Raw genomic sequence first — 23,270 nt, 5'->3', positions numbered from 1 at the left:
TAATTAGATCTGAGCTCTAGCTAGAAGCCACATGTGAATTTCACTCCCCCTTAGGCTTTGATTTCACAGGGAGATAGTAATAGCAGAAGCTACAATAGCAACACAAGAATTATCAAGATGAAAACAAGTGAATAAATAATGAGAGTGGTGAGGGGGTTTTCTCCTCAAATGATGAACTTTTTAAAAGCAGATGAAAAAGAAAACACTACTCCCATGGCAACACTATGAATCCCTACATTACTTACATAATCTGAAGTAAAACAACTATACCTTGATTATACTGACTCACAAACAATCTGTGCAATTTTTTGCATCAAATATACAAATCGTAAACATTATGCAAGCCTGTAGAGCTGCCTTCATGAAACGAAGATTGTGGTAAAATTGAGTATGACATCTTTCACATAAAGTCAGAAATGCAACAACATTTCCAGTATTAATTTGGAGGTGGTGGTGTGATTGCTTTGGCTTGGGATTGTCATTATCTTTGTTTTTTTTTCCTTTACAGATGCACTGTTATGTTGCTATCCCCTCTTCTTCCACTTCACATAAGATCGGCACCTTTCCGTAGAAACTGCACAGTTGTTTAAAAACAGAGACAATCAAAAGATGTTACAAACTTTCACTCCTGTTCTGAGGATATTTTAAAAATATAACATGACTCAGGCTGATGTATAGTTTTTAAACATTAACCTCCTTTTTTCTAAAAATGAGCCTGAGTAACACTGTTGAGCACCCACCACCCTTTTACCTACCACAATTCACGAACCACAGTATTAGCCCAACCACCAGCAAGGAGCCAGAACTCTCTTTCCTAACTGCCTGGTACCAGATCAGCAAGCGTTTTAAATGGAAGTCAAATTCAGCCCGTCTGTCAAAGCCCCAAAACATCCAAGGATGTGTTAGTCTGACAGAACTAAGAGATGCAAGACTCCTTGCTACATAAGCCAGCAAGAGGTCTATTAACTACCAACTCCTTCCCAACAGAATGCAAAACTAAGGCGTTTGAATAGATATTCTGGGCTGCATCAAGAGGAGCGTGGCCAGCAGGTCGAGGGAGGTGATTCTCCCCCTCTACTCTGCCCTCGTGAGACCTCACTTGGAGTACTGCGTCCAGTTCTGGAGTCCCCAACATAAGAAGGACATGGACCAGTTGGAGAGGGTCCAGAGGAGGGCCACGAAGATGATAAGAGGGCTGGAGCACCTTTCCTATGAGGACAGGCTGAAAGAGTTGGGGCTGTTCAGCCTGGAGAAGAGGAGGCTCCGGGGTGACCTTATAGCGGTCTTCCAGTACCTCAAGGGGGCCTACAGGAAAGATGGGGAGAGGCTGTTCAGGAGGGCCAGTTATGATAGGACAAGGGGTAACGGTTTTAAAATAGAGGGAGGTAGGTTCAGGTTGGATATTAGGAAAAAATTTTTTACCATGAGAGTGGTAGAACACTGGAACAGGTTGCCCAGAGAGGTGGTGGATGCTCCATCCCTGGAGACGTTCAAGGCCAGGTTGGACAAGGCCCTGAGCAACCTGATCTAGTTGGAGATATCCCTGTTCCTTGCAGGGGGGTTGGACTAGATGACCTTTGAAGGTCCCTTCCAGCCCTAACCATTCTATGATTCTATGATTCTATATCACTCCATCTTGCAAGAAAAGTAGCAGTAGAAAAAACAGTTGGCAGCTCAGCTGAAAGGACAAACCAGTGCATCAGATTATTTTCCTTCATTCTACTTCAGTTTTGCTGGCTCAGTCACGGGGTATCAGTCACTTGAAAAAGTGCACTGTAGAAATGTTTACAAGAGTGGAACGGTAACAGAATGCAAAAACTTTGGCAAACTGTAAACGCAGTGCTGTTTCTCTTATATTCTTCTCTACCTTTCCTCACCTACATGCCATGTTACGTTCACATAGCACTACTCCCACATAGCACTTGACTGTTGAACACTCACAGAATCATAGAGCAGTTTGGATTGGAAGGGACCCTTAAAGGTCACGTAATCCATGTCCCCTGCAATAAGCAGGGACATCTTCAACTACATCAGGCTGCTCAGAGCCCCATCCAATTCGACATTGAGTGTTTCCAGGGATGGGGAATCTATCACCTCTCTGGGCAACATGTTCCACCACCCTCATTGTAAAAAAATTTCTTCTTATATATACCTTGAGTCTACCCTCCTTTAGTTTAAAACCATTACCCCTTGTCCTAATACAACAAGCCCTACTAAAAAGTCCGTCCCCATCTTTCTTTTAAATCCCCTTTCAGGATTGAAAGGCCTCAGTAAGGTTTCCCCAGAGCCTTTTCTTCTCCAGGCTGAACAGCCCCAACTTTCCCAGCATTTCCTTACAGCGGAGGTGCTCCAGCCCTTGGATCATTTTTGTGGCCCTCCTCTGGACTTGTTCCAACAGCTTCATGTCCTTCTTATGTTGGGGACCCCAGAGCTGAACACAGTATTCCAGGTGGGGTCTCACAAGAGCAGAGGAGAGGGGCAGAATCACCTCCCTCCACCTGCCGGCCACACTTTTTTGGATGCAGCCCAGGATACGGTTGGCTTTCTGGGCTGCACATGCACATTGCCGGCTCATGTCGAGCTTCTCATCCACCAGCACCCCCAAGTCCTTTTCCTCAGGGCTGCTCTCAATTCCTTCAACCCCCAGCCTGTGCTGATACTAGGCGTTGTCCTGACAACGGTGTAGGACCTTGCACTTGGCCTTCTTGAACCTCATGAAGTTCAAATTAACAGGCTAGTAAATTGCACTTATTTAAACGTGCATTTCAAGAAACCTTATACCATTCCTCTGGCCAACCAGTTGTTCTTCACATGCTACAGTTCATTTTCAAAGAATTACACAACTTCGGCATTCGTGGATGATCCATCCCTTATCAACAAGCCTCCAATATCCTATGGTCAAACAGTCAGCAGATCAACTGTCATACTGTCTCACTCAGGATGCAAGTATGCTTTGTCATTAAGTAAAACATCAAAATACATCAATGTAAAAAGCTGCTCAGCTCCAGCTGTAAGATGCGTCTGCTGTGCTAGGGTACTAACTGGGGGTGGGACGGGAATGGGGAAATAGGGACAGTGACAGTTGTACACCAATTACCATGCAGCCCCTTCTTTTTGCACTGGTAGAACTGATCTCATATTATTCATGCATTCATTTGTTTTGGAAGTGCTCTGGACAACATCCACTGCAGGCAATTATTTGTATCCAGAAAGGTGGCACAGCTTATGACAGGCTTTAAAAGCAAGCAGAGAATCAGCACACCTGAGCTGACTCAAAGCTTAAGATGGAAATTCTGAAGACTGCCAGCCAAGCTGATTGTTCTACGCATAATTTTGCTTTTTAGTATCTTATTTAGACTTGGAGTTCTTTAAACATTACATCAATTTGTAAAACTACTTTTATGTAATACTGGTGTTATGATAAATTACTTTATTTACACACTCAAAAAATGAAGGAAAACATATCCTATCCTACATTTAAAACATACTGTGTCCATGTCATCTCAGAAGTCCCACTTTCTCAGCTTTGTTTCAAAACCTAGATTTTCAGAACTTGTTTGCTGCTCAGTGTCTCCAATGGTGTTTAATTAATGATCACTTTTGCAAAGAGATGGTGGTGCCGGCCTCGTAAGTCAGGAGAGAAAAACCTCTGAGTTGTAAGAGCCAATACATTACAACTTTTCTCAGCTGTCCTGAGAGAGTGGAACGTTAAAACTTTGTGTATTCTGGAATTAAATTTGTTAACCTGGTTTCTGAGGAAATTAAGTTTGTCATCACATTGTTTGCCTGTCAGTATCCCTCCTCAGTAACTTTCGGGCTTACTAAACAGAAACCAAGTTTGACAAATCAGCACAGGCCAGAGCTCCTACACATTTTGTGAAAAGTAGTAGCCAAGTAGGAGATAAGGACTAAAATTAGCATGCCTAGCATGGAAGAAATACACAAGTAGAATTCAAGTCTTTTCCATTTTGGCTGCCAATTAGTACATGCATACTCATTCGCCAGCACATCTGGCTCTGAACCAGCCACAGAACACCAGTCATGTCTCCTGATCAGCCAAACAGGTGGGAAACACAGTCCACAACTACAATTACTAATTAGCGCTCAAAGACAGCAGCTCCAAGGATAACAGACTAAAAAACTGTAGAGACAGAGGAATAATTGAGGATACTGGTATGAAGTTTTAAGGAATACTGGAGTCAAAGCTGTAAGATGCCAGTCATCACTGGTTCTGCAACTTATACAATGTGTTTTATTCTCACCACATTCATTGGACTGATGTTTTCAATCTGGTGATCAAAAGTTTCAGGGAAATTAGAACACTGATAGTTTGCTGAACTGGACAGAAGAAGGAGAGATTCTTCTGTGCAAGATACTTCATGTAAAAAGAGATATTTTTATAGTTACTTCAATTACCTTCAGCTTACGCTAGTCTCACACACTAAGCAGCCAGAGAAAGAATGGGAAGCCTGTGCAACATTACAGCAGCACCACATTTGCCAAATATTCATATCCCAATATTACCAGAAAAATGATTAATTATTTTTGTGCATCTATCATTAAACACAACCACTCATTTCATACTTTGATGCATCCACTTCAAAATTTCTACTTCAGTGTCACAATATAGTTGTTACTATGCAGGCATAGAGGAATCGTAAAGGAAAATTGGCTTTACGTTCATCAAACAAATAAAACAAAACTCAGCATCAGCTGAGGAATGATCAAGTTGGAGAAATACCTATTAAATCATTTCTCTATTTCTCTATACATCTGAAGGATAAAAAATGAACTAAATGCCACAATTTTTAAATTGTCTATAAAGTATACGTATAATCTGTTTTAGTGAAAAATGAAATTAAAAGTAACTGCTATTACAGTGATAAGAAAAATGAACTTTTGTTTTAAAATCTAAATTACTTTCCTTCAAACTCTTTCTTGTCCCTGTCCATACACGTAAGAAGACGAATAAATACTAGGAAACCAAAAGACAGAAAGGTTCTTTAGGTATATGAAAACTCCCATCAAAAAAAGGGAAGGTCTCAACTGTCAATCCCTGCTGCTAAAGTGAAACTCAATATTAAGTTTAATTAACTTTTAAATAGAAGCAAACCACACCTCAACTTAAATCTTGCAACAGTGAAACTTAATTTTCATCATATTAGTAAGTATCACCAGTCCTGATGCATTTTGGAGGAATAAGCAGCTCTCCATTTACTACACTCTTCTCGCAAGCCAAAGGAACTTCCATTGTGAAAGTATACTTTAAAATAATGATCAAATTTTCTCCTGTCACTAAGCTATAACTTGCAAGAGTGTCTACTTTCTTGTCTGATGCTCAAATATGACACTTCTGAAGTTTAGACAGAAAAAAATAATCTATATAACTAGCATCATAGTATCATAACGCAAAGCATCACACAGGAGGTAAGTAGAGAGCGGTACGTCACAGAATGAGAGAGTATAAGAAAAGTAAGGAATGACGTCTAGTCCAATAAAATGACTAAATAAAAGTTACAGCAAGTGAAGCTCTAGCTGGCGGGGAATAAAAAATTATAACCACTTTTTTTCTATGTCTGAAAAAAAAGCTGTAAAAATACGTAATAAAGATTTAACATTCAAGTTTCGAAAGGAAGAAATTCTCCACTAAAAAAAGAGAACAAGAAAACAAGGAAAGAACAGAAAAGATGTGTACATAGTTAGACACTTTCAAACTCTTGGGTATCTTTGCAAAACTTCTAACAAGAACTCTGTCTTCTCGTTATTTAAAAAACTCTTAATGAGCAGATTTCAGACTACTTCTACTAATGGACTATGAAGTCTAGCATAAGGCTTTCCATGTGCCCTGTGCTGCCCCCAGAACAAGGCCACCCAACACAGACATAAAACATACATATTGCAACATGTCCAATGAGTACAACCCCTCTTCAGACCTAGGGTACTCCAGTGACTGACAGGTCATGACCTCAGGGTCCACATTCTGATAACCACTGATTTAGGGAAATCCAGATTTGCATCACAGATTTTTCCGACTTACTCACACAGGGTGAATATTCAGCCTCTGTCAGACACTACTAAAATCACCAGAATGTGAAGTGAGCTTCTGTTGACTTCAAACATCTTCAATATGTTGGCCCGTCAACTCTCAAACAGTATACGACTCCCCACAAAAAAACCTGCTCTTCCATTAAAGTGATTTCTGCTATCATGTCTCTATGAATTATTTTTTTTATGGGAACTCCTCTCATACACCAGTTATGCATTAGGCCAGAAAATAAAAGTGGAGGTGTTTTAACAGCACTACCATATAACTTAACTGTTCAGTCTTTTTGGAAGGACAGGAAGAATTCTTTCTACTGGGAACGGAGAATTACCTTGCTACCCAAGTTGGTGTTCTTTATTTCCTGAGAATAGATTTTAAAAAATTGATTTAATGATAAGAATTTTTTATGAACATCAAAACATGGGAAAGCCAATGTTTGGAAAAAAAAAATACAGAAAAACCTAATAATCTGCAATCTTCCTTGAATTTTCTTCATGACATAAAATAGAAACTGGGGAAAAGGACAAGTATGAAATGCAGAAGGAATAAAGAGCTTAAAGTATCCCTGCCAGATGTCTGAAATACACTACACTTGTTTAAAAACTGTACCTTCAAGCAATTAGTTCTCCATCAGGGAATTGCCAAGATACCAGATCTGTAAGAGCCTGTGTAACTAGCATTAGTTACTAACAACTTATATCAGTGCTGGAAGGTTCCTGCAAAATCTTCTTCATTGTAACAGAACGAGTGCTCTTACATCAAAAGGCCAGGTTTTCAAGGCCAGGTTGGATGAGGCTTTGGGCAACCTGGTGTAGTGGAGGATTTCTCTGCCCATGGCAGGGGGGTTGGAACTAGATGATCTTTAAGGTCCCTTCCAACCCTAACCATTCTATGATTCTATGATCACCCATCTATTTTAGGTATGCTCTGCTTGTTATACAGTCATTTAGAACTTCTCTCTCACACAAAATGCTGGCTGTTGGGAGATTCCCTTCTTCTGAAACTTGCTACTTTCTTCTTCAAGTATCCAGCTTTTCCATCCCAAACAAACGTTTCCTCTCCTTATGAGCTCTCCTCATTCCTCATCCTATTTCCTCTTGTCTAACACCTCATTACCCACCTATCATTTTTTGACTGCTACAATATTTAAAGAATTACCAGATCTCTCTCTCTCTCTTTCCTTTCATCGTTTCTGAACTGCTCCACGAGCAAGCAATTACCTAAACTGCCCTTTCGCTTTATGTCGTCTGGAATTCTTGTTTTATCATGCAACTAAGTGTAAGTTATGCTCTCCTGTTCCTATGCTACTCATTTCCTTTGCAGCAGTCCCCTAGTGATTTTTGCCTCTGGATGAAATCTCTTATTCATTCCTTTGAACCATTTGTTTTTCAAAACAATTCTTACCAGTCTCTCATGCAACCACTCTCTATTCACTCATCTCTTTCTATATTAGCATATCTGTACATGACCTCAGACTTTTTCTAATGTGCTCTCATAAAACAGCAAAAAGGAATCATAGAACCATTTTGGTCGGAAAAGATCCGTAAGATCATCAAGTCTAACCATAGGCCTAACACTACCAAGTCCACCACTAAACCCTGTTCCTAAGTGCCACGTCTACAAGTCTTTTAAATACCTCCAGGGATGGTGACTCAATCACTTCCCTGGACAGCCTGTTCCAATGCCTGATAAGCCTTTCAGTCAAGAAATTTTTCCTAATGTGCAATCTAAACCTCCCCTGGTGCAACCTGAGGCCATTTCCTGTTGTCTTGTCACTTGCTACTTCGACGAAGAGACCAACATCCTCTTCTTTGGATGTGCTCCAGCATCTCACTGTCTTTCTCATAGTGAGGAGCCCAAAACTGAAGATAATACTCCAAGTGTGGTCTCACCAGTGCCGAGTACAGGGGGACGATCACTTCCCTAGTCCTGCTGGGAAGACCTATTTCTGATACAAGCCAGGATGCTGTTGGCCTTCTTGGCCACCTGAGCACACTGCCAGCTCATATTCAGCTGGATGTTGACCAACACCCCCAAGTTCTTTTCTGCTGAGCAGCTTCCCAGCCGTTCTTCCCAAAGCCTGTAGCATTGCACGGGATTGCTGTGACCCAAGCGTAGGACCCAACACTTAGCTCTGTTGAACCACATACAATTGGCCTCAGCCCATCAACCCAGGCTGTCCAGATCCCTCTGTAGAACTGTCCCACACTCAAGCAGATCAACACTCCTGCCCAACGTGGTGTTGTCTGCAAACTTACTGAGAGTGCACTCAATCTCTTCGTTCAGATCACTAATAAAGACACTAAATAGAACTGGCCCCAATACTGAGCCCTGGGGAACACCACTTGTTCCCCAAGGAACCAACTGGACTTAACTCCATTCACCACAACTCTTTGGGCCTAGCCATCCAGACAGTTTTTTACCCAGAGTACATCCATTAAAGCCATGAGCAGTCAGTTTCTCCAGGAGAATGCTGTGGGAAACTATGTCAAAGGCTTTCTAAAGTGCAGGTAAACAACAACTGCAGCCTTCCCCTCATCCACTAAGCAGGTCACCTTGTCATAGAAAGATATTAGCTTAACCAAGCAGGACCTGCCTCTCATAAACCCATGCCAACTGAGCCTGACCACCTCGTAGTCCTCCACACACCACGTGATGGCACTCAAGACGACATGATCCTTAATGTTCCCCAGCATCAAGGTCAAACTGACCGGCCTGTAGTTCCCTGGATCCTCTTTCTGGCACTTCATGTAAATTGGCGTGACGTTTGCTAACACGCAATTGACTGGGACCTCCCCAGTTAGCCAGGACTGCTTGTAAATGATTGGAAGCAGCTTGGTGAGCCAGTTCCCTCAGTACCCTCGGGTGGATCCCAAGAGTATAGCCAAATCTGAAAATAATGAAGATAGCTTGTTATCACAGTAAAAATTCTGAGATGCCATCTACCTGACACATCATAGTGGCTACAAATTTAATAGAACGTGTTCCCCTAACAACTTAAAGATTCAGATATTCAAACTCAGTATTTACTGCTGGCTCTATGTCAGTGATGTACTCTGTGTATTGCTTATATAAAATCTCATTTCTGTTTGCCCTCCTTCATTATCTTTAAATAATTTGGTTTTTTGAAAGGGTGAGATTTCTTGTGAACACTTTCTTTCAAGAAAAAATAAATGTTATTTCATTTTTTTTTAGTTTAAAAAGTATTAAGAGTTATATCCTGAGGACTAAGTTTTGTTCAGAATCTAGAGAAATGAACTAAGAACTCCTGAACCACAAAAGAAGAGAACAAAAATAACGAAGGAATAAAAACAATTTTGTAGCCATTGTAAAGCATGTTTAGAGATTTTTATTTGAAACGGGCTTCTTGTTCTTCTTCTAGTTACTTGGAAACTGAGTAAGTCAAATCACAAGATGGCACTCTTTCTAGAATAGCTTGCAAACAAAGAGCTAGTCCAGATCCACTGCTTACATTTGCACCTTACTTTAAACACACAGTATCTTTTAGCAGGAAGACAAGCACTGATTCCAACATTTGACTCATTAAAAATGGGAAACATAAAGACCCTCACATTTTACTCCTCACTTTGAAGTCCTGCTCCTACTGGAATATTACTAATTTCTACTCCTAGTCAGGGTAACAAATTTTTGAGATTGAACTCTTTCACACTGAATCAATTTTAAAGACCTTGCAATCTAACTTCTTACCCTATCAAGCTGCTGTACAATAATACTTTAAATTGACAGTTGTCCAATTCAACCGCCAAGTCACTTTACGGCCAGTCTTTGCTTGACCACAGATAAAAAGAATTTAAACAAGCGTACAAACATATAATAAACTAATTACAAGACAACTGAATGAATCCAATCGTATCTCTAGATAGTAAACACAAACTTACAGGTGTGATTTAGAGCCCCTAGGTTATTTTTGGAGATCTCATTATCAAACTCACTGACGATTTAAACGGAGGTTCCTTAAGAATCATTATACAAATACTCCGCTGGACCCAATTTTGACCCGTTAACACAAAAATTAGAGAACAGAAAAGAATGACTAAGGTGACTACAGAATAGAAAATACACTACATGAAAATCACAGAATGTGAGAAAATACACTAAATGAAAATCACAAAATCACAGAATGTTAGGGATTGGAACGGGCCTCAAAGGATCATCTAGTCCAATACCCCTGCTGGAGCAGGACCACCTAGATTAGATCACACAAGAACGCGTCCAGGCAGGTTTTAAACATCTCCAGAGAGGGAGACTCCACAACCTCTCTGGGCAGCCTGTTCCAGTGTTCTGTTACCCTTACTGGGAAGAAGTTCTTCCTCATGTTCAAGCAGAACCTCCAATGTTCCAGCTTATATCCATTTCCCCTTGTCTTATCATTGGATGCCACTGAGAATAGCCTGGCTCCATCCTCATGACAGTCACCCTTCACATATTTATAAACATTTTTGAGGTCCCCCCTCAGTCTCCTCTTCTCCAAGCTAAAGAGACCCAGCTCCCTCAGCCTTTCCTCATAAGGGAGATGCTTCACTCCCTTCATCATCTTTGTGGCCCTGCGCTGGACTCTCTCAAGCAGCTCCTTGTCCTTCTTGAACTGAGGGGCCCAGAACTGGACACAGTATTCCAGATGTGGCCTCACCAGGGCAGAGTAGAGGGGGAGGAGAACCTCTCTCCACCTACTAACCACACCCCTTCTAATACAGCCCAGGATGCCATTGGCCTTCTTGGCCACAAGGGCACATTGCTGGCTCATGGTCATCCTGCTGTCCACCATGACCCCCAGGTCCCTTTCCCCAGTACTGCTCTCCAACAGTTCAGTCCCCAACTTGTACTGGTGCATCGGGTTGTTCTTACCCAGATGCAAGACTCTACACTTGTCCTTGTTGTATTTCATTCAATTTCTCCCTGCCCAACTCTTCAGCCTGTCCACGTCTCTCTGAATGGCAGCACAGCCTTCAGGTGTCAGCCACTCTTCCCAGTTTAGTGTCATCAGCAAACTTGCTAACCATGCACTCTATTCCCTCATCCAAATCATCAATGAATATGTTGAACAGCACAGGTCCCAGAATGAACAGAATGTTTGCATTCTAAAAAGGATGATAACTAGATTTACATTCTAATTACTTAGTTTTGAATATTTATGCACACACACTCCATTCAGTATTAAATGTCATACAAATAAAAACGAATCACTGTGACCCATCTTTGTAATGGAAATAATGTCATGGGTTGGTTTTTTTCATATAAAATCAGTACAAAAATTTTAAATCCTTTTCTCTTACGTGATTTAAAGGACAACCAATAAAGTCACTGAACTCAGCAGCTGGCGACTCTTGTGCTGAAAAGTTTTTTAGTTAGGGTTTTCCCTTAATTGCTCTTCACTACTGACTTCCACAGCATAAGATAAACTGAAAAGTATTTAATCATTGCCATACCAATTGGTAATTTGCAATGAATTAACAATTGATTACTATTCTCCTTCTAGAAACTTCCCCTCCCCCAAGCTCCCAAACTCTTTTAGGAACAAATCCAACACCACCCCTTCCCTTCTACACCCATTTTAGTCCTGTTTCCTTCTTCATTTGGCAGCAAGCTTCAGGCCCAGCAATGCAGAGGTTACAGAAAGAGGTCTGCATTGACAGCAGTAAGCAATTAAGTACATTTACCATAACAGAATCATTTTTTAAAATTGTATTTTATGCAGGCATATATATCCATAAATTACATCTGATAAAATACCATACTGTGTCCTGCAAGTATCTCACAATTCCTTTAAAATAAAAGTTACAAAGTTTCCCATGACCGTGTTTGCATGTTTTTTTCATTATTGTACACTACCACACCAAGGAACCACAGATGTTTCGTTTTATGAGAGCATCTTACTAGTCTACGTGGCCTACCACACACACTTTATATAAACCACTTGAGCTAGGGAAAAGTTTTCATTTCTGTCCTGAAGCACAGTAGTTTGATAATGGCTGTATACAATACTGCCAGAAGCAAAAGACTGCGTAGTTTGCAATGTTTAATTGCTTCAGTAATCTGCTGAAACAAAATCTGTGTGAATAGTACATCAGAATTTGCTGTTAATATTAGTATAACTGATGATGTGGCAACTCTAGGAACTTTAGAAACAGCTGCTGGAAGAGTTCCTAGGAAAAAAAAAAAGCCACAATTCCTCAGAATTCTATCTCAGAGTATAAGTTTGGAAATTTCATAAGCTTTCAAAAGACCTTTTCCTTAGGACATTTACATGGTCTGTAAAAGAATGTCAGTAATTTAACACTTGAACTGTTTTAAGCAGAATTCGAGCCCAATCTAGCACAGTTCTCTTCTCCTTCAAGAAACTGTTGTGCTTAGAATTATTAGTAACACAAGTAATGCAAGAATTTTTACATGCATTTCCATAGAGCTAAAATGACTGCTGCCAACTATTCCAGTGTTTAAAGAGAAAGTCTTGTTTGCTTTCTAACTTTGCACAGACTTGTAGTTTACTGCAAAAAGTAGTGATTTGCCAGCATACTGAGAAATATATTCATGGAATAGATTAGCTATTTGGTTTTGAATTGTGCAGAAATTTACTTTTTCTCAGTGCTTATAACTTGTTTATATTCCTTTCCAAGACTTCAGACTGATTTCAGTGACATATAACGGACTGTATGACCAGCTTCAAGGAAGTATTTAAGACCACAGGCAAGCCAGGGATACACAGAACCTGGCAGTGTCAAAATTCAGCCACAGCTGCAGTTTTGACCACAGAGCATCCTAGGCACCTGTACTTTTTCCAGGAGTATCTAAGTGCTAACCACTTTATCTTAAGAATAATTTTGAAGTGGTCACAGATGAACCTAAAGCTGACTTAAGATGCCTAAGAGGCAGAGTCTCCCTTATATAGCTCAACCATAGTGGCAGATAGCTCAGAACAATACCAGAAACCGTGTCCACCATCTAAGGAACAGCCTGCATCTCAGGGCCCTTACCAAAAGTGAAAGCCTAAAATTACAGACCTTTTTCAACGTGAGCGAGTCTAGGACAAATGCTTTTCCTTCAAGAGAGCGGCTTGGCCAGCATGCTGGATAGGTGCTGGAACAAACAAGGCTCCTCAGCCAGAGACAAAACAGCGCAAGGGAACTCATCTGTACACCAGCAAGAACTCCCTCAGGGGTAAAGAGTTCTGGGTTCCAGCCTTTCCTCTGAGGGAGCTCACGTATTTTATGTTGATGGCAGGACAGGCAGCCTCTGGAGCACCGCCCAGGCCTCTTCCCGCCGGCGACACTCACGACCGGGCGCCCCTCACCTCACGGGAGCCGCCGCGCCCGGCGCGTGCCCGCCCTTGTGATCAGCGCCCTCTGCTGGTCGCCGGCGGCCACGGCTCCGACCCGCCCCGGACGGCGGGAACGCACCACCCGCCTCCGCAGCCACTGGGACGTTCTCCCACAAAGGCGGCGTTCAACGGCCATCGCAGCACTTCCCCGTCGGACACAGGGCAGGCTTTGAAAGGAGGCACGATGTTTTTGAATCGTGCGCAGTACGACTCCTGAAGACAGGCTGAGAGAGCTGGGGCTGTTCAGCCTGGAGAAGAGAAGGCTCCGGGGTGATCTTACTGCAGCCTTCCAGTAGTTAAAGGGGGCCCACAGGAAAGCTGGGGAGGGACTTCTTCCAAGGGCGTGTAGTGACAGGACAAGGGGCGATGGATTTAAACTGAAAGAGCGGAGATTTAGATTGGATATAAGGAAGAAATTGTTCACTCTGAGGGTGGTGAGGCACTGGAACAGGTTGCCCAGAGAAGTTGTAGATGCCCCATTCCTGGAGGTGTTCAAGGCCAGGTTGGATGAGGCTTTGGGCAACCTGGTGTAGTGGAGGGTTTCCCTGCCCATGGCAGGGGAGTTGGAACTAGATGATCTTTACGGTCCCTTCCAACCCTAACCATTCTATGATTCTATGATCTCACAGCTCAGTCTGGTACCAGATAACCGGTCAGGTACCTCACCACGTGCCTCGCCTGCCCTTCAGGTGGCTGTGAAGTCAGCACACAGGAATATTAAACGTCCCTAAAGGAACTCTTAGATTGCCACATGGCCCACAGGAGAGCACTCGAAACAGTTCTTTGGGGGTAGCTACTTTATTTCAAAGAGAATACTGGCTGGCTGCCCAGTACTTCAGGCTGCTTTCAACACCATAACACCTGCAGTTATTATCATCACTGGTAAAGAAGGTCCAGGAATGCACTTAAAGACATCACAACATTCACAGAATGACAGAATGTTAGGGATTGGAAGGGACCTCAAAGGATCATCTAGTCCAATTCCCCTGCCGGAGCAGGACCACCTAGATCAGATCACACAAGAACGCATCCAGGCAGGTTTTGAACATCTCCAGAGAAGGAGACTCCACAACCTCTCTGGACAGCCCGTTCCAGTGTTCTGTTACCCTTACTGGGAAGAAGTTCTTCCTCATGTTTAAGCGGAACCTCCTATGTTCCAGCTTATTCCTTAGGTAACACTAGCCATTTGGATATAATACACTAACAAACCAAATGCTCACATCCCCTTGTTCATAATAGTGAAAAGCAATTCTAAAGAAAAACCAAGGAAGAAGGCCTGAGTGTTCATTGCTTCAATCATTGTGGGAAATACAACTCCTTGAAATTATGTTTTGCTCTACTTATTACTCGACTGAAATTAATTTAAAGAGTTCTTTTGCAACAGGTGAGAGAACAGGGTTTTTCTACCCCTTTGATACACTCTTGGTCACGTTTTCCAAAAACGAATATCAACTTAAAGTGTAACAGTGAAATTATAAGATTCTTCTTTCAAGCTGGTACATAACTACTCTCCAATGAACTCATTATGTAACACTATCAAGATCAGACAAATACAACGGTTCCTTTTGCTTCCTCTTTGAACCCTCATGTTCTACTGCCCTTAGAGCCTTGATCACTAGTTAATTTCTATAACATGAACACCTGCCAGATGACGTAACTGTACATCATATCATCAGCCTGATTATTTCAGGTTTTGCTGGCTAAACACTCCCCAGATCTCACACTTACTTCACAGAAATGCCACTGCCTAAAGATAAACAATTGAGATGAAGAACAGAACAGTTCTACCAGGCCCCCAAGTCAACTGAACAGCTTGCTGTGGTGGAAGGGAGAAAGTCCATCTCCATCCCTCCTCTATTGCCCTCCCATTCATCCCTGTCCCATGTTCCTGCCGCTCTCACTCCCTGTAAAACCCTGCTATCTTACATCAGTAGTAGAAGACGAGCTTCTGAAAAAATTTATTCTGCTCACAGAAGAGAGAGGCAGGACCATGTGGCTGGAATGGGTGAGGAGCAAGGAGAGTAAGCAGCCCCAGCTTCAGAAACAGTGACTTCAGCTGCCCGTGAAACAACAGGTGGAGAATCACACTCCTTCGGGGAACATGTCACATGTCTAAGACACCACTCACTGAACAGCAAAGCGATTCTTCACAAAAAGCCTCATATGAAAGGCTTTTCAGTTTTAAAAACTGTACCAGTTTCTATAGTCTAAAACGTGGGGGAAAAAGGTCATTAATAAGCAAAATCATAGAATCATAGAATCATAGAATGGTTAGGGCTGGAAGGGACCTTCAAAGGTCATCTAGTCCAACCCCCCTGCAACAAACAGGGATATCTCCAACTAGATCAGGTTGCTCAGGGCTTCGTCGAACCTGGCCTTGAATGTCTCCAGGGATGGAGCATCCACCACCTCTCTGGGCAACCTGTTCCAGTGTTCTACAAAATCTTGAATTACATGTCTAAACTGTCATCTTAAGTCAATGAAAACAGAGAGAGGCGTATCACATCTGAGTGACGTGGTAGTCATAAAGCTGAAGAAGGCTGAAAATAGGGTAAATGCAAATAAATACCACGGAGAAGTCTTAAACTTACTTTGTACAGAATATTTCTCTTCAAAAATGGTGATCGTTCAATGACAAAAAAAAACTTAAGTGAATTTCACTTCAAATCAATTTAAAATTGACACTTATATAAGCATGCAGGACCTACTGTATCAATAACAGAAATACATAATGCACTAAGGACTAGCTTGGGTAAGTAATCAGGTGTTTCACAGTTAATGCACTTTACAAAAATCATGATGCAGTTCCTGGCTATACAAGTGAATTCAGTTTCAGGAGGAATGCGTGACCATCTCAAATTCCTCTCTCCTCATGCTTCAATAACTCCACCCGATATCCCAGTCAGACCATGTTTTATCCACTGCTAAACAGAAACTTTGGCCACCAAAAGTGACATATTTTTAGAAGTATGCACTTGGCCTTTCAGAAATTTGTGACTGAAGGTAAGCATAAAAGCAATTTCAGTAAATGATTTTCTGTTTACGTTTGTTACCTTAGCTATGTCTGACCACCTAATGACAAACACAACACTTATCCATGCTACACTATGTCAACCCAGCCTTTATAAAAGCATCTCCAAATATACATTTACTTCTAGTTGCACTGTGATAAAAGATGCAAGTTTCACAGAGTTACAGATACAACTCAGACTGCAGTTTCAGATTTTCAGAGACAGTATGTCAGACTTTATTCAGAAGTTAAGGACACTTCCCATGGCTTTTAGTCTGACCTTTTTTCATAATCAGCCATGCTATCCATCTTTGACTTTACTGTATGCCAGTCTAAATCCTTGGCCATATGTCCTGATTGCTTTCTAAACATGTCATTCATCTAAACCGCAGTCCAGCTAACTCAGAGGTCAAGATGTCAATCTTAAATCTAATGAGTAATACGGCCTCAGTATTGCCACACTGAGTATCACCGCACAAAGTGTTGGGACCCAAAATGCTACTGAACAGAAAGCACCACCTTGAGCTTCACCACTAAGCTCCTTACATAACGTTTTTAAAAGCTGCACTTTGTTTAGCAGACTGAAAAAACGCGCGTGCACACATATTACTCTGAAGATATACTTTTATCGTGACTCTATCTTTTAGGAAAAAAAAGAACACTTCAACAGTGGATGACAAGTATTATGTACGTTTCAGCTTCTACTATCTAAAAACCATAGCTTTGTAAATAAAGCTCAACTTCTTCTAATTCAGTAAGAGGTCTGCAACATTTTTGCAGAGAGAAATTATTTTGGTTGCGTGTACTTGATTATTGAAGACAAATTTAAGAGAAAAATTCACCTGATACCAAAGTTTGCATATGCAAACGAGTTTGGCAAATTCATGTGTCCCATGGACAGAAACAACCCTCAACTCTGAGAAGATACACATTTGCTTTACATAACATGATGCCTTACTAGTATTCAACTTCAGCCATTACAGCACTCGTGGAGATACACATTAGAACGTTTATTTTTAAAACAATTCATACGGACATAATTTGCATTAACTTCATGGGCTTTCTGCAGCTTAATTCCTTCATGTAGTTTTAAGCAGAATTTAATTTCAAAAAAGAAAAAAGCTGGGCAGAGACATAACTGTATTTGCTACCAGTATCACATAATTACAACAGAGTATCACTGTAAAAACAGAACAACACAATTTAAGAAGAACAGGTTCTGAAAAAACACAAGTCTGGGTTAGTCCTCAATCAAGAGCTTCACTTTCATACCATTGTATATTGCTGATCAACAAAGATGATTTTTCACATTAAACATGAGCTATCTCCCTTTAAACCTGCCCTTGTCCATGGCAGTTGATGATTATGTGCTGCCATCTAGCAAACGCTTCCAGAAAAGTTTAACTTTGGAAGCTATTCTGTGACAAGACACCTGAAAATTCTTAGAAAGCTTATTACAATGGGAAATACATAAAAGACAGCAATAGTTTTTAAAAAAGATTCCTTCAGCCTGCGTGCCTATAAAATTAAACATGAGAAGAGAATACAATTAGGCTTAATACAGACAAATCCTGCAAAAGCATGATCATATGCAGTTGATACATAATAATTGCAAAATCGAACTTTTTCATTCTACAAGTTAAGAACGTGGTAAGTAGAAAATGGTAAGAAATACTGCATTTTCCTCCTCTTTCTCAAAAACTCTAGTCGTCACTGTTTCACTTTGTTCTAACTTTCCGCAGTCTTCCTCCTCCGCCTCCCAACTCCTCCTTGGGCACAGAAATCAAAATGCAATAATCCCACACAGGAATGGCATGTTTCAATTACTAAAACATTCGTGTTTAACTCTTTTCCATGTTAATTTTTCAGTCATGCAGTCTCACTAAAACTGTACCATGTTATCTGCCAGCAGCAAGCTGGTGGCTTCTTGAAATCACTGGACCTTGCTAACTGCTGGTTCTGCCAAGATCTTGCTTTTTGCAGTTATTACCTAGGTGTATATATAATTACAGAAAAAGAACATTTATACAATTTTGGCACAATAGTCATTTGTTAATATGGAAATAATGTGAGTTTCTGGAGGTGTTATACCGATATAAACAACTTTACATGAAAAAATAATTGCACGGAATGTCTAAACTAATTATTCTTCACTAGAATAGCTAAATAATTATGATGGATTTCTTTTATTTTTCCTCTCTTATCTCACCTCATTACAATAACTGCAATTTCTTCTTACTTTCACCCAGGATCCTTAATACTGTACAATAACTTCAGATCCTATTCATACAGTCACCTAAACAGTACAATATTTTCATTCTTTGTTCCTATGAGATCAGAACAGTTGGGAGCATGTTGCTTCATGGAAGTACCATTCTTTAACTAAATTATAATTAAAAAAAAAAAGGCAGAACTTTTGACGTTTCCACTCCCTTTCAAATTCTCTGAAATTAGCCAATGATTTCAAAAGCTGTCAGAAAGCAGACACAAATCACAGTCCTTTATCTGTCTCATTTCATTGGAGGATCAGATTTTCACAATACTAATATTCAACTTTCACATTTCTCTGATGGTAAGAAATTAAATCATCACCCAATTAAACATTCTTTTATTTCAAAACACATATACACTTTACTTCATTATACTACTGGAACCAATGGCTTGACTTTCACACTATACTAACAAAGCTTTCCATTAAGAGTGAGAGAGCTTTTTCTGTTCTCACCAGGACAGTAATACCAGAACAACTCCTGCCATTGAACTACACGGAACTGAAGTTACCTACTTAAGTGGTAAGTAATTATCCTTCCCATTCAGAAATAAAATAAAACAGAATAAAGAGAAGTCTATCTTATTGGTACAAAACAGATATTGTGCAACCTTTATCTATGACAATACAGTTTATAGGAATGCTGTAGACACTCAGAACAAAGAAGTTTTTGGACATTACTAACTATTTATTTTCTTAGTTACTAGTATCAAACATATAATGGGAAGTAATGAAACTAAAGGGCAATTAACATTAAGAAAGGTGCCAACTTATCTTACTGAGAAACACTGTTCTCAAACTATTTGTTCTTCCTACAAACAAAACATGAATAGGTAAAAATTTTGAAACCCATCATCCTGGAATTTCTTAAGACTCCATCATTGAGCAGGTCATTATAGTTTACGATGTTCATTAATAGCAGAAGTCTGCCTTTGCCAGAATTAAAATCTGGAATACATAAATCTAACACAGCTGAATCTACAAGGCCTTACACAGAACTGCTGTAAATTCAGCTAAGTCAAACAGGTTTATCAGCTAAATAAGGGCCACAAAGTTCTTTCTGTAACAACTACCATCATGCCTATCTGATACAGCCTAATGGAGGAAGAAATTTGTATGATCCCTTGAACTGGTTGACTGTGGAATGCCAAAGCGTACAGCACAAAGCTGCTTTGTAATTACAGTATATCTTTAGCAAATTGGAACAATACACAAGAAAAATTCAATAGTTTGTTTAAAACATTAGACTTTCTAAAATCATTACTTTATTTATGCGCAAATACTACTATTTCATCTTTATTAGAGGAAAATACATATTTCTTAACAGTAAAACGTGCTCTTACAAAAACACCTCAGTAACTATAATAAATAGGCAGAAGATATCCAAGTATTAGTAAAAAAAAAATTTATTTCAGATTTTATGACTAGTCATCATACTAATTAATACAACTCTGATGCTTATGAAAAAGCATAGGTGTGGAAATGGCAAAAATTGTTTAATCTATTCACACTAGATCTCCATACTGCTCTTAGTCAGCCTGACCTTCTGTCCCTCTTGATGAGCTGGCATCCAGGATTTCAGTCTCTGTACCACCTTATATCCCAGATGGACCTATTATTAGAGAATGCCTACTTTTTGTTCGAGTTCTGAAAGCTCCCACCTCCAGAAAATCTGACTACTTACTTTTAGTTTCCTCTTAGGATAGGGTGATGTTTGAACTGTAAGAATGAATGGCATCCCCAGTGCCCTTACTGAAATTTTTCATCTTTGTACAGAAATTCATTGTATTCTCTCTTTTTCTGAAGGAATGCTTGGTCATTCCTCAGACAAACAATGTTTCTTTTTTCATCCCTTGTTGTACGAGTATCTCTTTGGTGAAAGACCAAATCACCACCTGAACTTGATCAATCAAAAAAATCCTTGCTTCCACAATGAATGAAATACTCTCTACTTTCTTTGGTGATTCGCTGGTATGTTTTAATGTGAAGTGCCTCACATTTCACCTTACATTTGTTAATGGCATGGATGAAACGCTTGTAACAAATTACTGAGTAAATAAATTGTTAATTACACATAATATCTATATTTTATGTAACATCAAACTACATTTTTTCCGACGAACAGGCTCCCTCTCACTAAAATCTTGACCTGCAACATAGCCTCTCTGAGTTACTATATGCCTAGAACATAAAACTTACTTTAAATAAAAATGGAATCTGAGAATGCTTGTATACTCTGCCATTTTGGTTCTGTTGATGACAAACAGTAACTTTAACCATGAATTGTCTAGGAATCCTGGAAGTGTACACTGCCATCTCTAGAAGCTGATATAAAACACACTCAGCAGAACTGTCAGCTATTATTTAGGTGCTGCAGCAGCAGTTTAAAGAGGTCAGTTTAGCCGTGTCAGACTTACGATACACAATGATCTGCAAATGTGTAGTCAAAAGCCATCACAAGTGAAACACACCTAACTAATTTAATTCACGCTATACAGAAGAAAGAAACTCTGAAACGCCAAACTTCTTAAAGAAAAGAACAGGAAAAAGTTAGCTCTAACCTACTAATTTCTCATTCTGAGCCCCTCCACCTCCAAGAAAATAATCCTGCTATCCAGGAGACAGGTAGCTCAAACTGCGGTAGGTCCCCTGGCATCACCTGTAAAGGCTCGGTGTGAACACACACATGGTAAGACAAGACATGACACGACACGGTGATGACAAGACACTCAACGGCAGGATGCTGAACCGAGGCCACGGACGTCAACAATCGCGTGGCACCCCCCCTAAAGGTGGTTTATCTTCGCAACACAGAGCTTTTATTTCCCTCGCAGAGCCCTTTCGCTGCGCGGCGCGCAGCGTTTCCCAGGGCGACGGCGGCGGCCGTCTGAGGCCACATGGCGACAGCCGCGGCCTCCCGGGACCTTCCCCACCGCTCCAGGGAGCCACGCCAGACCCAGGGAGGGCCGCGTCCGGCACGGCCCGGCTCGGCTCAGCCCAGCCAGCTCTCAGTCCCCTCACGGTGCCCCGGCCCCTTCCCAGAGCCGCCGGCTCCACCCGCCCCGCCGGGCCGGGCCCTCCACGGCCCGAGCCTCCCTCCACCGTCCGCGCCCGCCTGCTCCGACCGCCGCCCCAGAGGACGCGAGGCGGGTGGCTCACCTCGTTGTTGAGGTTCAGCACGGGCGCCATGGCGCCGGCCCCTGCCCGCAGACGCCCGCCGCCCCAGCCGCCACGGCCTCCGCGCCGAGCCCTCCTCACGCCGCCGCACCGGCAGCGCGAAGCGAAACCGCGCGCATGCGCCGCGCGTGCGGCAGCAGGCCCGCCCCAGGCGGAAGCTCTATGGGTAGAGCCTCTCTAGGCCGCTATCTGTGGCCTCGGTCCTCCGGTTCCGCCCACCCGCGCCGTGCCGGGTGGCGCATGCGCAGATCGCTCCGCGGCGGCAGCGCCGCCCGCCCGCCCGCCCGCAGCTGCCGAGCGCCCCGCGGGTGCGCGCCGCCGCCGGGCACCCTCGGCTCCCCGCTCCCAGCCCAGCGTCCCCTTTGCTTTAGGAAAGAGGGTCGTGGTTCTCGCGGGTGATGAGCGACGCGAGCAGGAGGAGTATGCGGAGGCTGACCCGCCTGAGCGCGGCAGGGGCGCTCGCAAAGACCCGCAAAGATGTGCGCCTGTAAATCCTTAAACTAAAGAGGCATCTGCCCCTCCGAGTAACTTACAGTCTTAGAAATAGTACGGGGGTTTTTGCTCTCCTCGTCTTGTTACTGCTGTTACGGAAGTAGCCGAAAGAAGGTTACATGAGTTGACAGCGAACGGTGCATCTCAAGACTTTGCTTTATCCCCTCCTCCGCTTTCAGCGTAACACAAAGACTGTGACAATTCCCAAACCGCTTCAAAAATCTCAAATTGTGTTGTTTTGTTTTTTTTTTTTCCATTTGTGCAGAAGGCAGAGTATGGATTTTGCAGAAATTAAGTCATCTGAAGCTTTAGTCGTCTGTTAACTTTTGTAGACATGATTCATCTTAAGTAGCTGTGTGCTTTGGACTTCGTAAGTTCTCAGTCTGAAAAGTTTGGCAAAGTTTCATGAGAACTTTTCCTCATTATCTCCAGTTTATTGTGCGAGGAGGAACTGTTGATTTAAATTGTTACAAGTATTTTTCTATTTTACCGAAACGTGACTTTTACAAAGCTCACGCCTAAACGTAAGCCAGTCCTAGCATGTCTAAAGAATGAATCGGTTATTGTTTCGCGTTACTGTTTATCTGTTGCAATATCCGAAAGAACTGAGATCGTATTCTAAAATATTTGGGGAAATTGTTTTTAATACAAAACCTTGTTGTTTATACGAATAAAATTGGTTTCAGGAAATTCTTTCGACATTCACCAGCATTTCGCTGGCCCCTGGATGGCACTGTTGTGCCTGGAATACTTCTGCTTTGAAGTCTGACTCTTTAAATAACTACAACTGTCAGCTGTCTCTGTAATGCGTTTTGTCTGCCGAATCTAGCATTTAGATCTTGTTATATTTTAATGTTCGATTTCTAACCGGTGCTTAGGCATATTCTGCAAATGAAATGCAACTATTTCACCTTTGGCTCTAATTTCCTTTAAGGTCTTACAT

The 23,270-nt window shown here is 41.6% G+C and overlaps 1 protein-coding gene across 1 annotated transcript in view; it reads right to left on the bottom strand.

Annotated features, from left to right (window-relative positions):
* Nucleotides 1–21,880, bottom strand: part of SRFBP1 (serum response factor binding protein 1) — an 85,077-nt gene extending 63,197 nt beyond the window's left edge. Inside the window, exon 1 of the mRNA XM_086629534.1 lies at nucleotides 21,818–21,880. Within this exon, the coding sequence (XP_086485660.1) occupies nucleotides 21,818–21,847 (30 nt within the window). The 5' untranslated portion in view covers nucleotides 21,848–21,880. The remainder of the gene's footprint in view (nucleotides 1–21,817) is intronic.
* Nucleotides 21,881–23,270: the final 1,390 nt, after the last annotated feature.

Source organism: Tauraco erythrolophus, chromosome Z (assembly GCF_009769465.1).
Source record: "Tauraco erythrolophus isolate bTauEry1 chromosome Z, bTauEry1.pri, whole genome shotgun sequence".
Classification (NCBI taxonomy): Eukaryota; Metazoa; Chordata; class Aves; order Musophagiformes; family Musophagidae; genus Tauraco; species Tauraco erythrolophus.
Note: the sequence above shows the minus strand (reverse complement) of the source record. Positions and strands in the feature narration are given on the sequence as shown.